Source organism: Scomber japonicus, chromosome 7 (genome assembly GCF_027409825.1).
Source record: "Scomber japonicus isolate fScoJap1 chromosome 7, fScoJap1.pri, whole genome shotgun sequence".
Classification (NCBI taxonomy): Eukaryota; Metazoa; Chordata; class Actinopteri; order Scombriformes; family Scombridae; genus Scomber; species Scomber japonicus.
Window position 1 is genome coordinate 9,454,761 of NC_070584.1, and position 14,714 is coordinate 9,469,474.

The 14,714-nt window shown below is 41.3% G+C and overlaps 1 protein-coding gene across 1 annotated transcript in view; it reads right to left on the reverse strand.

The window, feature by feature from the left end:
- Positions 1 to 303: 303 nt before the first annotated feature.
- Positions 304 to 14,714, reverse strand: part of prdm5 (PR domain containing 5) — a 28,590-nt gene continuing 14,179 nt past the window's right edge. The window contains exons 13-14 of the mRNA XM_053322522.1: positions 7,278 to 7,363; positions 304 to 652 (exon numbers count right to left, since the gene is read on the reverse strand). Coding sequence (XP_053178497.1) covers positions 488 to 652; positions 7,278 to 7,363 — 251 coding nt within the window. The 3' untranslated portion in view covers positions 304 to 487. The remainder of the gene's footprint in view (positions 653 to 7,277; positions 7,364 to 14,714) is intronic.

Genomic DNA, 14,714 nt, shown 5'->3' on the forward strand with positions numbered 1-14,714 from the left:
GGTCTTTGGTCACAAGTTTTTTTTTTTTTTGATGTATGGCAACTGGCCACAAATGTACAGTAAGGTATTGGTCAGTAAATACTACAGTGGAAGAGGTCAGGCTGTAACAGTATGAACAGTAACACTGGTTAGAAGGTCTACAAGTGAAATGTCACAACATTTAATTTCCTCCATGCCCGGTGAGCAGACCCGGCGGCTCTGGAGGCAGATCAAACAGATCTGGAATTTTGTTTGTTTCAATATTCAAAACAATATCTAAACAGTATGACAAAAAAATTACAAATGTACAGTCTATGTCTCAATTTCAAAATTCTCAACCTAATGTTTTCCATATCCTACATGTGTGTATTTTTATTAGCAAAATTTCTGCTATCTAACCATCTGCGTGTACTGTATGTAAAGGCCAAACTGGCCACATGGAAGCATGAGACTGAACTTTATCTCAGGAATCAGATATCATTTTCGGTCAGTGCTTCCATAATTGGCTCTAGCTTTCTGTTTCCCCGTGGACGTTCTCCATATGTACTTTGAGGTAGTCGTTCCTGGTGAACTTCTTGTGGCACAGCTGGCACTCTGCCATGGGTCGGTTAGGGTTGTGTGTGAGCTTGTGCCTACTGAGCATCTTCTTCAAGCTGAACGACAGGTCACACACCTACAAAACAAAAAAATGGAGAATTTGAATCATTATATTTAAAGTACACACAGATTTTCTTGTTTACCAAAAATCATCTGCTTAATGTATAGTTGTTATCATTTCAAGCTGTAAAGCCTTATCACAGGCACAGCTGGAGGCGCTGAATGATTTGTAAATCACACAGGGCGGACCTCAGCGACAGAAATCCAGTTTTTTCCAATTTTCTTCTTTTTTTCTACCAGTAGCGGGAGGGAATGCATGAAACTTAACATCCATCATAAATGAGCCATTTTACACTGTACAAATGACTCCATCGTCCTCTATCAATCATAGTAATCCGCCACTGGCTGGTGTTCAGCTGCAGTTCAACACGCCGCTTCGAGAGTCACAGCATGTGTCCTTCTCACTCCATCTGTGGAGAACTTCAGTGCAATGAATTACATGCAGAAAATCACAGTTTACATGTGCGGGGCGAGAAATAGCAGCTATTTCTGAATTCCAAACATTATGTGGCTCCAAGTTGGTTCACTTCACTCAAGCCTATCTTACACTACTAATATAACTCTAGAGCCTATCATTAGTTTTTCACATACTTTAAGATGCTCTCATGGATGTGCTATCATGTTCTAGTCTTACTATCCAAGTGGAATTAAATGTAGTTCAAACAACCTACAAATCCCATCCAGTGTCAGTAAAATATTACGCAGAGTGAAACAGTGACAGAAACCGATGAGAGAGGGGCCTCCCCGTCTCATCGTAACCCAGATGTTACTGGATGCTTCTACAACATTTTTTAATGCTGTTATGACAGACGCAGCTTATAGAGCCCTGTAGCTCTGCTGGAAAACGTTCCTGGAGCTGTGCGATCCTTTTGTCTGACTCAAAAATCCACCCCAAAAATTAAATCCACATGTTATTTCTATTATCTTTAATAGTTTTTGCGTAGAATTATTTACATGAAAATGTCTCTTCCAAAGCTGGGTAAAAAGAATCCAGATGAATGTTGGATGCTGCTGTAAAGACACTCTCTGGTGATGCTTCGCTGACAATGAATAGGATTCTGATTTTGTGGTCTTCAACAACAACTATAGACGACTCCCTGGGCACATCCCGAGTGAGAATCGGAGAATTCGGATGATGGATTAGACCCAGGATTGGTTTTTGATGATCATCAAAGAATTAAAAGATACTTGGAATCTTGAGTTACGATATAAAACTATTATTCATGACTGTCAAGTGTAATACAAACAATGTAATGTTAATTCTTTTAGAAAGGTGTCTCATTGCTCAGAATCCTTTGTAGTAGCTTCAGATACAGCAAATCTTGGAACTGATTCTTCATATTTATTCATCACATTAAAAAGTTGTGAGAGTTAGATGGAATTTGGGATTTAAGAGATTTTGAAGATACTGTTGCGGCTTTCCAAATGAAGAAAAAAAAAATATAGGGAGCTGCCTTATGTTTCCAATTTTTTTTTTTTTAAAAAAAGGCGATTAAACACAGCATCGAAGAAGTTTGTTCCAAACATGGATGACATCTTCTCTTGCGTGTTCCCTCCCCAGTCTCTGAGAATAATTATTACTCCTGCAGTATTATAAGCAGACGGTAATTTCTCCCTCTGATCCTCTCAATGTGTTTACGTGAGATCAGCCCACTCTACCCCTCCAGAGAAGCAAGATCACTATCTGCCTATCTGGCCTGGTGCCAGAGCGCCATCACACACACACACACACACACACACACACACACACACACACACACACACACACACACACAGGCAAATACATGCAAGAATGAAGAGAGTGAAAGAAGACAGTGGCTGGTTGATCCTTTAGAGGTGGAGGCGGTTGGATACTCACATCGCACTGGAAGGGTTTCTCTCCTGTGTGGGTCCTCATGTGCTCGTCCAGTCCTCTTTTCTGACTGAAGGCCTTGTTACACTCGCTGCACTTATACGGCTTCTCCTGCAGCGACACACAGACACACACACCGAATTTAAAGAGGGCCACTTAATCTATCAGCGGGCAGCAGAACAACACATAAAGCGCTACTTTCCCCAGTTTGTTCACATATGGACGCAACCTGGAGTCCGTAGTACTCCGAGGTACATTCAAGCGTAATGACACACACGCTAACCGAGAAAAGCAAACAGACATGTACGGCGCGGTGGAAAACACTAGAAGATGTGGAAATATTCCTTTAACACACACACACACACACACACACGTTCACACACTGATACCCTCTCACCTCACACCCCAAGTGTTCGCCCTGTGAGTTTGTGAAGATATGAAATGAAAGAGTGTACAGCCCCTGCAGTAGGGAGGAAATGACCGGCATAGGGGCCATCAAAAACACATGGATTCCTTAAGAGAGTAAGGAAAACACACCAGAGAAAATCCCTTTGAACATGTATCAGTGCACTGGCACTGTGGGGCTGTAGAATATCACTCCTCTGTCTCCACACCTCATCAGTTTACCAAAGAACATTTCCTCTGTGCCTTTTGGAGGACTGTCTCAGTGTCAGTCAAAGCAGCTATCTCGATGTGGGTGTGTTTTCACAAAAACTCTAAATATGAGTGTGTGTGCGCGTTCAAATAAGGCGGACAACCTTGAAAAGAAGGTGTGTCCTAAAATCCGAGGGGAAAAAGCGGTGACACCTAAAAGACTAAGAAGCATGGAGATAAATGGGAGTTGGTTCCCAGTGTCACCCTTTGGAAAGCTGTTTTTGACAAGTCTGGCTGATAGCAAAGGCTCTACCCATTTAAAGCTTAGTTGTCATGGGAACAGGGTGAATGCAGGAAGTAAGGGTCCTGGGAAAGGCGCTATCAAGTGGGCGGGGCAAGGAGTGCCCACTGACAACAGGATACAAAAGGAGGTAAAGATCAGGTTCACTGCATGTGCGTGTGTGAGCGGGCGCATGTGTGTGTTCGTGTGTGTGTGAGGGGATTTAAGTATGCAACTGTTTGTGTGCATTTGACAGAATAACAAGGAGCATTGGAAAACAACTTGGCGTGAGTGTGTGTGTGTGTGTGTGTGAGTGTGTGTGAGAGAGAGAAACCTGCCTCCAAGGATCATTTCTCCCAGTAAAGAATTCCTTCTCCATAAGGGAAGAATAGTTCTTGTATGACAAAGAAAAAAAAACTATGGGGGATCAAAGTTCAAAGGTCAAGCAACACATGGATGGACTTAGGTGATGTGGTGTACCCAGAATGCATCGCTATGACCCCGGTAACATCGAACATCTGTACCTGATGACCTTCACTCTTCAGCAGCTGTTCATCCTTTGACTTTTAACCTGACCTTTTCTTCTGAATCCGACCACTATCTACAAACAGCAAATTTATAAATGAGTCGTGTTTATTTACTTGGAGAGAGAGCCTCACTTCTCATGTGTCCTGTTCAATATGTGGATATTTGTAAAGCAGCGTGCCATCAGGAAGTGGTTGCACTCTCACAGGCTTCAGGGTGCATCTCTCGTGCAGTTGTCAGGATGCCCTTTCATATAAAGTGTGAACGATATTGACTGTTGTTAGCTGATTCTCTGAGAATGATCATTTCCTTGCTGTAGGTGCTGAATGAAAACTGAGGAATCATCCAGATATTCTCATGTAATAGATTCAATTCATTTCATTTCAATGATGGGAAGCAGAGTTACTACAGTCTCTGTTAGATCATTAGACAGTTTTATGGGTGCTGAAGCCATAAAGAAAGCTATTTTCTTTATAGGAATGTGCAACTTTAAATAATAATTGAAAAATCATGACATGAATATGCAATTTCTGTCATCCTGAGCTCATTTGCCACGACACAGGTTCTTCTCACTTTTTGGCTGCGTCTTTGTTTTATAGTGTTTCTATTATTTGAATCAAACACAAAGTATTTCAATGATTGTTGAGTTTAAAATGCAGTAAACAGATTTGATGATGAAAAAAGACTTGAACTTAAATTGGGTCATGACTAAACTCCACTGTCACTGTGATCTATGTTTTGCCCTTTTGCTCTCAGTATGTTAGGCTGTTGATCTGTTGTGTTTGATTCACAAAACGAAGGAAACGAGTGAGCCATGCTGACGATATCAAGATCATAAGACTTTCCTTTTCAAAGTGCAACTCTGACTGTGATTATTTTATTATTAGTTCAATGGCACCCCTCCAAAAGCAAAATTAGTGTAAATGAAATTAGTTCATTCTTAATCATCCAAACTGATCCTTTTTTTTTTAAACAACTACCCTAACACAAACAGCTACTTTATTAAATTATGAAAAAAGGCTAAACCTCTCAAAGTTTTAAGATGTGCTAGTCAAACACTCAAACAGTCTGCTTTCATGGCCAAGAACAAAATATGGAAGGCTTCACATAAAACAGTGTGTTTGTTATTAGACAGCACGCAGCCACATCCATTTGCATCCCAGATCAAAACAACATTATTGAAAATCTCCTTATTTTCAGAAAGTCAGCAGTTCAGATTCAGCATTAAATGTGTTTCATTCGACTTGCTGATGATGTGGTTTGTGGTATAAACACACAAACTACAAACACATCCATCCCGAGTCATCTGTACATTAACAGTGAACGGCGGCTCCTTTAGCCAAATGACATTCGTTTCGCTGCGTGGTGACTTCATCTGGCTCTGCTGTTTGTAACTGTTCAGCCCATATTTCAGGCCGCTGTGAGCAAAGGCAGATCTGGGAACATTAGGAACAAAACATCAGTCAGTTTAATCAGCAGCTCGCAAGGAAATTATACCTGTCTGTTTCTACTGAAGAGACGTCAACCTGGGTAGAATACCTCCATTATCGACACGATGTAAGAGCAGAGCGCTGTGCTCTGGACTGTATTAAAAGGGGAACAAATCTTTGATATTAACAGTGCTGACAGGACCCTACTGTCACACTCATAGCTGTAGGAACTGATGATGGAAATGTATGATGAAATACATATTAAGTTTCATTCATCAAACATGACACCGACACACACACATCCAGATGCGTGCAGCGAGCTCATGGAGAACTTGAATGCGCAGAGAAGTGATGCGGGGAAACGAGCAACGTCCTAACCCAGGAAATGACATCATGACGTCCAAGTAGCACAAGACTGTTACTCATTTTTATATTTATATGTTCAGGCCTTTAAAACAATGTTTGCTATGTCTTCTGAGTGTAAACAGTTGTCCACTGAGTCAGCTGCTCCCCGTTTATAAAGCAGTAAAAAGTGGGTGACCATTCATCTTATTTTCTCTTCTGTCTGTATTTGTAATATATTTCATGTCTGTGTATGACTAGCTGCTGCTTTATGAAAGAACCTGTGAGTGTGGGAATTACCTCATGATTAAATGTGTAAGGGAGTGTCACATTTGTAAGGTGAAGGTGTGTGTGAGAATTTTTTTATGCACACTGGAAGAAAGACAAAAGCTAAATGGAAAATCGGAAGCGTAGCATCCAGATTGAAAGATAAAGTCAGAGGGACACCTGGGATTGATTCGCTTTTTTCATTTTCTCTGTCTCATGCACCCGTTCACTGTCTTGTCTTTTTTCTCTCATCTGTGTATCCTGCGTGAAAGTTTATATATGCACCATCGCTCACTACTATTAAGTAGACGTCATGCATGTTGCTCTCACAGATTTTATTTACTTTCTGTGGTTGTAAAAAAAAAAAAAGCACATTGGACAGCTGTTTGGCTTAGTCATCCCTACTCTAGATTTGGGAAGGAGATTTAGATTCAGTCAGTGCTCTTCACACTCAAGCAAAGATTAACACACAAAAAAAAGTCCAGAATGTAAAAAGAACAGTTAATGAAATGACAGAAAAAGGAGCTAAATACAAACAGAGATTAAACTTGGAAGGGTTAGGACTGTTTTTTTGAATTTCATAATTAATCAAAATCAAGCAAAACTCCAGCTGTGAAATTGGAACACAATAAAACATTAAAAGCAACACATTTAAGTGTTCATGGCCTGTCTTTTTTCACAGCAGACGTTTTGATTTGTCGCAGCAGGGAAAACACAGGTGTTACTAATAACACTAACGATGGCTCGGCTCTGTTCAAGTGTCCCAATAAACTGCGACAGTGAGAGAGTGAGCCAAATTGCGCAACCAGGATGCTGAAACTGAAGCAGCTAAATGGAATTCAGCCGTCATTAAGTGTATTATTTACATCTGTTTTTCCTACTGTGACATGTCAAAGTGTCTTTTGTGAGAAAGGAGCGTACGGGGGTATTTGGGGATGCTTCGTCTGGATAACCATCCCAATGCTTTTATCACTTCAGTAGATATGTAATAATGTCACCGCAGCATGTGCCAGAAACAAAACAAAAACCATTCATCCACACACACAAACACACACAAGTAAATAGTTGTGTAGTAAAAATACTTTTCACTACAACCACAACCACAACTGTGTTTTAGGAAGCACACATCGGCACTTAATGCAATGCACCAGAGGATATATCCAAATTACCTATATTATATCCAATCCAAGTGTAAAAAAAAGAGAAGTGTATTCATTGTGAAAGGTAAAATTATGACTGTTAATGTAAGAAAAATATAATTCTTAGTACACAGTGGAATAGCAATTAGTAGCGGAGTGGAGAATATAAAACAGCTGGCCTGAAATGACAATAAGAAATGGTGAGAACTTACTCGAGTGTGTGTGCGAATGTGCATCTTCAGGCCGTCGTTCTTGCTGAATGCTTTGTCACAATAGGGGCACTGGTATGGACGCTCACCTAGGGAACAAAACACCGTCAGTGTGCATGAGACCACATCATTCACTTGTAAGACTAATAGTGTAGCAAATAGATTTAAACTTTCAATTCGATCAAACAGGAAGACACACTCAACACAGAGAAACATACAAAAAAAATATGCATATTAATGTATCATGGCTAGCATGTGATGTCCTGCCTCACAGATAGTTCAGGTGTGTGCGCTGCTACATCACCTCTGTCCTGTCACTTCCTGTAAGCGTTGCTCCTGACATGCTTTAACACACATTTGACCCGGCTACTGGTAGAACAGATATTCACTGTGAACCAGTCATTTAGCTATCCACTGCGGAGCAAACGTTTGTGTTGGCCAGGATTCATGGCTTGCTATCAGAGCAACGACTGGCCAACAGTTTAGGAACACATCAGAGGCAATGCGGCTCCTCCCAGCTGGATCAAAAGCAGTCCAGCCGAACTCCTACAGATCCTATCTGAGCGCACACCGATGATGACAAAGAGAAAGTGACAGGCTGTCAGTCAAACGGTCCACTGGCACATGGATCTGTTTACAGTGTGCTGATCCACAGGCCAGATAGGAGCTCCACTGTTGATTACTAATCTATAAAAAGGATATGAGGTAACCTATAGAGCTGCACTGAAATGAAAGTCTCAGACAAGAAAATACAGTATGAAACAGACAAGAAAATATTCTGGGTTGAATAATTGCTTAATTTATTGCATAGCTGCACTTTTAATCAGGAAACTAGTACCAACTTAATCAACCTCCTGTGTCCAGAACACTGAAAAGAGATCAAGGAATCCAACATGAAATGGTCTATATCTTGAGTCCCCGTCCTCATGAAATAAAGATGACTCTCTTCTGAATTCATCTATATCCCTGAAAGCGTATTCAGTAGACTTAAATGATACCCTAAAAATAGATACTGTTGGAGCACAACGATCTAATGTCTTAATAGCAACGTAATCTCTCTTCAGTGACTAATTGTTGAACAGGCAAGCGAGTCATTTTATTGATGGGGGAGATGTTTTGCCCCTTTAAGTAATAAGGTTAATTAGCTGTGTTTCCTTGGGATTCAAAACCCAAAGATGCTTATTAAATCAGAAAATCCATCTGGGGAATATATGAGAGGAGTAATATTATCCCACTGCTATAAACACAAGTGTTAGAGGGATATTTCTCTTCTGTTTCTTACAGCAGGTCCAAGTCTGGTTACGCAGCCAAGATGTGAAAGATTCATTGAGGTATAAAGTAAATATTAATAGCCATGGTTAATACATTAAATATTAAGGATATTCAGACATTTATGCTGACTAATATGGTGGTAGAAGCCAATATGTTTGTGTATATGGAAATTACACATTTGAATATTGCTGCCAGTTTTTCATGTTGTCTTTATCTTGATGGGACTGGCAAGATACACTCATGTAACTGTATGTGGAGTCTATCTACTCATTTGAATCCATCTTTTTTTAGACTTGATTTTTTTCAAATGATTCACAGCCCATGAAGTGTGTCTTTCAGCAGATAAGCTACGACGGCGGTGATGTAGCTGACAGTACACACGTCGGGGTCTAAACCCACCGTAAACCCCCCACAAGAGGGCTTCAGAGGAGCACAAGGAGGAGCACCGTGACACAAAGTAATAAAACGTGTAACCTTGCGTCAGTGTGGAAAGGGTTAACGTGACATATGTGGCCTGATTACACATACCAAAACATGTGCACAGGGCAGCTCACAATTCTATCCTAAAATCCCCTCCTGTGCAATTTCAACCTCTAGGAGGCCTTTTGTTGACAAACAGGAAAATCTGAATCCCAGATGTGTTTTGAGACAGAGGAGAGTAAATCCTATGTCTTATGTAGCATGTGTGGTATCGGGTTAAGGCTCCGCGTTAGCCTTGGGGAGTCCTGGGGAAGGCATTAGTGTGCTAATAGCACCGGAGCACAGTGTGCCAGTGTACTCTGTGGCTTGGATCATATCCCTCCCAGGAGTTGGCTATTGTCAGTTAATACACAGCACAGACAACCACACCCTGCAAACACAGGGGCTCGATATAAGTGCACACCAATTCACCTACTTAACCTATACACTCGCTGATTCTGGACATGTGTGCCTCATCTGGAAAACAGGGAAAATGATGGCATTCGATATTGTAAAAGAGGTCTTTCATATATAAATTTGCTCAATTACAGATCCCATGTCTTACTCAATCTTAATAACAAACACTGCTTTTGTCTGACAGTCATGCCTTTTCAACTAGTTTAACCTGCTTGGAATAAAACAAGAGCAACTCAATCCCTTAGTGAAACAGGAAATAAACAAATGCTACTAGGGAACCTAAGTAGTAACATTCTTTGCAACGTTGGTCTCTGTTATTCGTGCGAGAGGCTTTGTGTCTGTTCCGCTGAGTGTTACTGTAACTAGAAACCCTCCACTTATTCTCCAGATTGAGCCAGATTGTTTGGGGATTATGAGGGGTGGCTGCAGCACTGAGCCAGGGCTTTATGTGTGTAGAGATGGTAACTGATTTAGCATGTGCTGAAACAGTACACCATCTCTTTGACCCCGGGTGTCTCCCCCGCCCCCTGCTGTGGCCCTCACACTCCTTGTCTGCTAATCGATCCGTTTGGCACCCCTTGTGTGTTGTATATGTGCGCATAAGGCCGTGTGTCTGGTTAGCAGATGGTCGGCTTTGTCGTTTGCCTGCCGCACAGCGTTCGTGTTATGGAGAACGCTTTGTAGCTTCGGGCTCTGGTCTGAAAGACATTAGTGCTGTCCATCAGAAATTAATTCCCGGCTTCCTCCAGTTCAGCCAGACAGTGGCCCTCAACTGTCCTTCTATCTGCCCTGTGCCACATGCCGACAGGGGCCACAGAGGTAATGTGATATTGGTGTGTTGGAGATGATAAGAGATTGCCTTTGATGAGCCGTAGGAACGCCCAACAACTTTTACACTTGACCTTTCCATTATAACGGGGGTCTCGGTAGATTTCTCCACTTCCTTAAACAATTCTCTTAAGCTCGCCCATGTGAAGATACCCGTATCAGACAAGTCCGTGCCCGAGCCTCACCACGGACTCGCCTTACCACACATGCAGCAGATCTGAACTCCTGACACGTGTCTCAAAACACAATCCTCAATCCAAATAAAGCATCCGCCCCGGCACCCAAAAGAAGTTAAAGCTATATATAGCGTTATAGTGAGCCACTATTCATCATAGGGACAGATAATCATTCACTACATGGTGATTTTACTTTACAAGATTGTAACCATGACCACAGTCAAGACAAACAAAATCATCTGTGCGTTAATAGGTTCAGTGATTCCAGAGTTCTACCAGATGTCCATTTGAGGGCAGTTGTTCTGTTGTGAAATCACTTAAAGCTGCAATGTGTAGCTTTTTAAAACATCAAAATATGGCTGTGTATAATTACCATAAAAAATGAAACCATGATCAAGACTATTAGTGACCTCCGTCTCGTGCCAGTGGTATGGCTAGTGCGTGTTTAAGAAATTAAGTAGGCATTTATTGGGAACAAAATACTTTGCGCTGTATGCCGACCTGAATATTAATAGTTGTCTCACTAAGAAATGCCTGTTTGAACACAAAAAAACCCAAACCTTCTGATCTTGTGCCAAAGAGCAATCTGAATTATAGCAATCTAGAGTAAATTAGGTAACAGAAAGTGCACGTAGAATCTTAATTAAAGAGGCGGCAATTTTGTGATGTTGAAGTGTTTTGTGTAGCGCACAACTGTAACACAAGCCTTAAGTACAGTAAGGGAGATCTACTTTACTACTGTAGTCATCTGTGGTGTAAGAGTTACAGAAACCCCCCTTACTTTACGGCTCTGAGGAAAACCAGACACTGAAGTTTGGCCCATATGCATATCATCTACTACATATAACCTGATAATAACAGACTATAGGCTTTGACAATGAAAATTCCCTTGAGTCACGGGTCGGTGAGAACTTGGGCTTGTTGATTTGTGATTCTGGGTGCAAACCCAAAAACAACTTGCCACTGGCTCCTTCTATTGTGACTTCTCTCCTAAGTACATAAAAGGGGTATGGCACTGATTTTACACATTTTTGCATGCTGTCTTATGCCTGCTGTGACGTAACTGTGTGATGTAATCCTCTATAGGCTGAAAAATATCCTTGATGAGGCATTATGGGGAATTTTGGGAACGTGATGAGACGATCCCAGTGAATCCCCAGTATGGTGACTGTGTTTTGCTTTCAACTCATTCATGTCAGTGTCCCAGTTAAATTCAACACAAAGTGTCAGCTGGCTGGTTTTTGTTTAATTCTGTCTCATGTTCCCGTTTCTGTTACATGTACAGTGTTACAGTCAACTATTGATGTTATTGATGGTGACCGTGCTTTTGCCATCAGGGCCCATCGGCTGAGGAAATCAGGCTTGCAGGATCAGTAACTTATTTTAAATCACCTCTTTAAACTAATTTCTACAGACCTGCTTTAATGTGATGTCTTTTTTATTATCTTTTAATCCTTTTATCAGCCCCTTATTGTGTTTCATTGTCTTCTACTGTCGCCTTCTTAATGTCAGACGTGTTGCTTTGTATTATTGCTGCCTTGCCTTGTCTGTCAAAGCACTTTGAAAACTGGTGCTATATAAATAAAGTTGTTATTATTATTATTAAGTGTTCCTTGGTAAGTTTTTTTCTTTCTCTGCTGAATCTCTGCAGACATACTAGAAATTCTCTGGCCAGATTAGACATGTGGAAAATCTGTATTTACAACATGGGCAAAAATCAGCATTTTTAAGGGTTAAAATACATATAACACTGATTTGCTGTAAGCAGCTCATGGGCTTACACTAATAATTGTGCCCAAACATGACATGTCCTATGATGTCAGTATGACACCGAGGCACTGGGTTCTGTCAACATCTCCCTTGACATTAATATTTTTCATGACCCCACTTTGGTTATTTACCACATCATGGCACACATGTTGGGAAAATCCACTCTCACTGAGCTCTGATGTGGAGAAGGCTGCATTTGCATCATAACGGGGCCAAAAAGAATAATTTAGAAAATGACAGAAACATCCATCATGACTACTGAGTACCACAACGTCTTCAGCGTCCGCATCCAAGTTTTTGACAGCTCGCACTTTATGGGTTGTTGGTGATCTCATAAAGGCTGTTCTATGAGACGCCCGCCTCTGTCGCGCTACGACTAATTTTGTGAGCTCAGCATGATGTTCAAACCAAATTAAACTCAAACAAAATCCAAGCCAAATATACAGTACAAATATACAAATATACAGAGATTTATGCTCCTAATTTCAATTTAAAAAAATCTGCTTCTCACTTTGCCCATTTCTCTCATAATGCTCTTCAGTGTTCGATGGTAAAAGGATAGGGGAAGGAAGTCTCCAAGGAATCCTTACAAAGTCCTCTGTGTTTAGCAGGTAAATAATCAATGCTGACTTGTTCCTGTGAAGCAGGAAGACAAACAAGATCAAGCTTTCCTGTCTGCCGTCCAGAGAAGCTGTCGATTTAAAGGGCTTCACCTCAGCTGGTGGCCTTCTTTAAGAGATTACAGACAGAGTAAGTAGCCATCTCTGAAGTTCTTACTTACGTTAACAGGTCTGTTTTATGATTTACGCATTCCACATTTATCACACAATTTACATACCCGCAGATAAGTTACATGAGGCGTGTGTGCCAACAAATTTACCCTCCACTGTTTGAGAACAAGATGAGTCTTGTCAGGACTGTCGCTCAGGGAACAACTCACACTTCTCACAAAAGTTTTTGTTTTTTTAGTTTTTTTAACCATCGCACAAAAACACAACAAACAAAAAAAAATCCCAGTCTATAGAATGAGGGGACAGATTTACAGCCAGTCAGGGTCAAGGGTCATCCGGCTAGATGCTTTCTTGGAGTGGTCTTTTCTCTCTTTACTCCTTTCTTTCTTTGAGGTGTCCCCTCGGCTCCCACCCCTCCCCCAGCATTCCTCTCTTTTGTTTATTCTATATAAATACAATCAGACTGGGCAGCGGCCCACACTGGTTTACATTCTCCCTTTCTGTTGGTTTGTCCTTCACACATACACATGTACGAAAACACACACATACACAGCTCGCACACACACAGATACAAAGGAGACTGTTGACAAAGTGTGGTAGACTTGTCAAAGGACCATCGTCCTGCCACCACACTGCTTTACTGACGCCCAGTAACATACACACTCTGAACAGTTCCCACTAACCTTAACAACACCTGAAGGGATGCTGCACATAAATGATTTAGGCTGAAATAATTGTTAATTTGATGAGTGCTGTGGAATCCAAAGGTAAGGGGGTGTGGAGCTAATGAAGCTGACTAAGGTATGTACATCAGCCGGTAATGATGTCATTGCTGTCACTGGATACAATGGGAAGCTCAGAAAACACTCAGCCAATAGAAAGACTGCTTTACTGATTAAACTCCTCAGCTTTAAAGGGCATCAGCAGGTGTGCTTGTTTCCAGAAAGCAAACACACTAAAATGTTGTATTCAATCCAACAAGACAGCAGCAGAGTATAACAATAGGATGAGAACATGGCAGGGAAAAAGAGATGAAGCCTAAGTGGCGAAGAGGAAAAGAGGCAGCCAGGAGCGGGCAGAGAGACAGAGAGAAAAGAAAGAATGAGTGAAGGAGTTTAGAGGCCAAGAAGTGTGTGTGTGGCCGTGCCAGGTCTCTGCACCAGTCTGTTGGTAAGGAGACACACAGGAATGTGTAGCTTTCCAGTTTAAGGCAGTTTAATGAACATCCAGGGCTCTATTTTTGTGGCGGTGCAAAGGCTGGTGCAGGCAGTGAATTTTAATGTTAGAACATTTATACATGTTGGATGTGACCTTGCTACATTGACTACAAGTTGACTTTTGGATGTAGGAACTCTTAAAATCAGCATATTTATTGATCGTCGTGAACATTTTTAACTACGCCTGGCCACTACAGCTTCTAACGTCAGCAGGTGAGTTCATCACTCGATGCTGTTTGACTGGGGGAGAAAAAACAGCCCTCTCTCTCAATAAGAAATCGTCTATTCGGTTTGAATTGTAGGCCTGGTATTTATGTGGTCCCTAATGTTGGAGGACCAGGTCTGTTTCTAATGCAACATGATACCGTTGATAATTTGGAGACCAACACATTTAGATCAACATCCAGAATCCAGGTTCAATGGGATTAAAGCAAGAGTTGAGCTTGTGCTGAGCTAATGATTCAAATATGACTTACAGCTCTATGGACACGTGTCGATACGATTGCATGACTAGCACTGATGCTGCTGTGATGGTAATGGCAGCTGACTGAAGGTCGACTTAAAGCATTG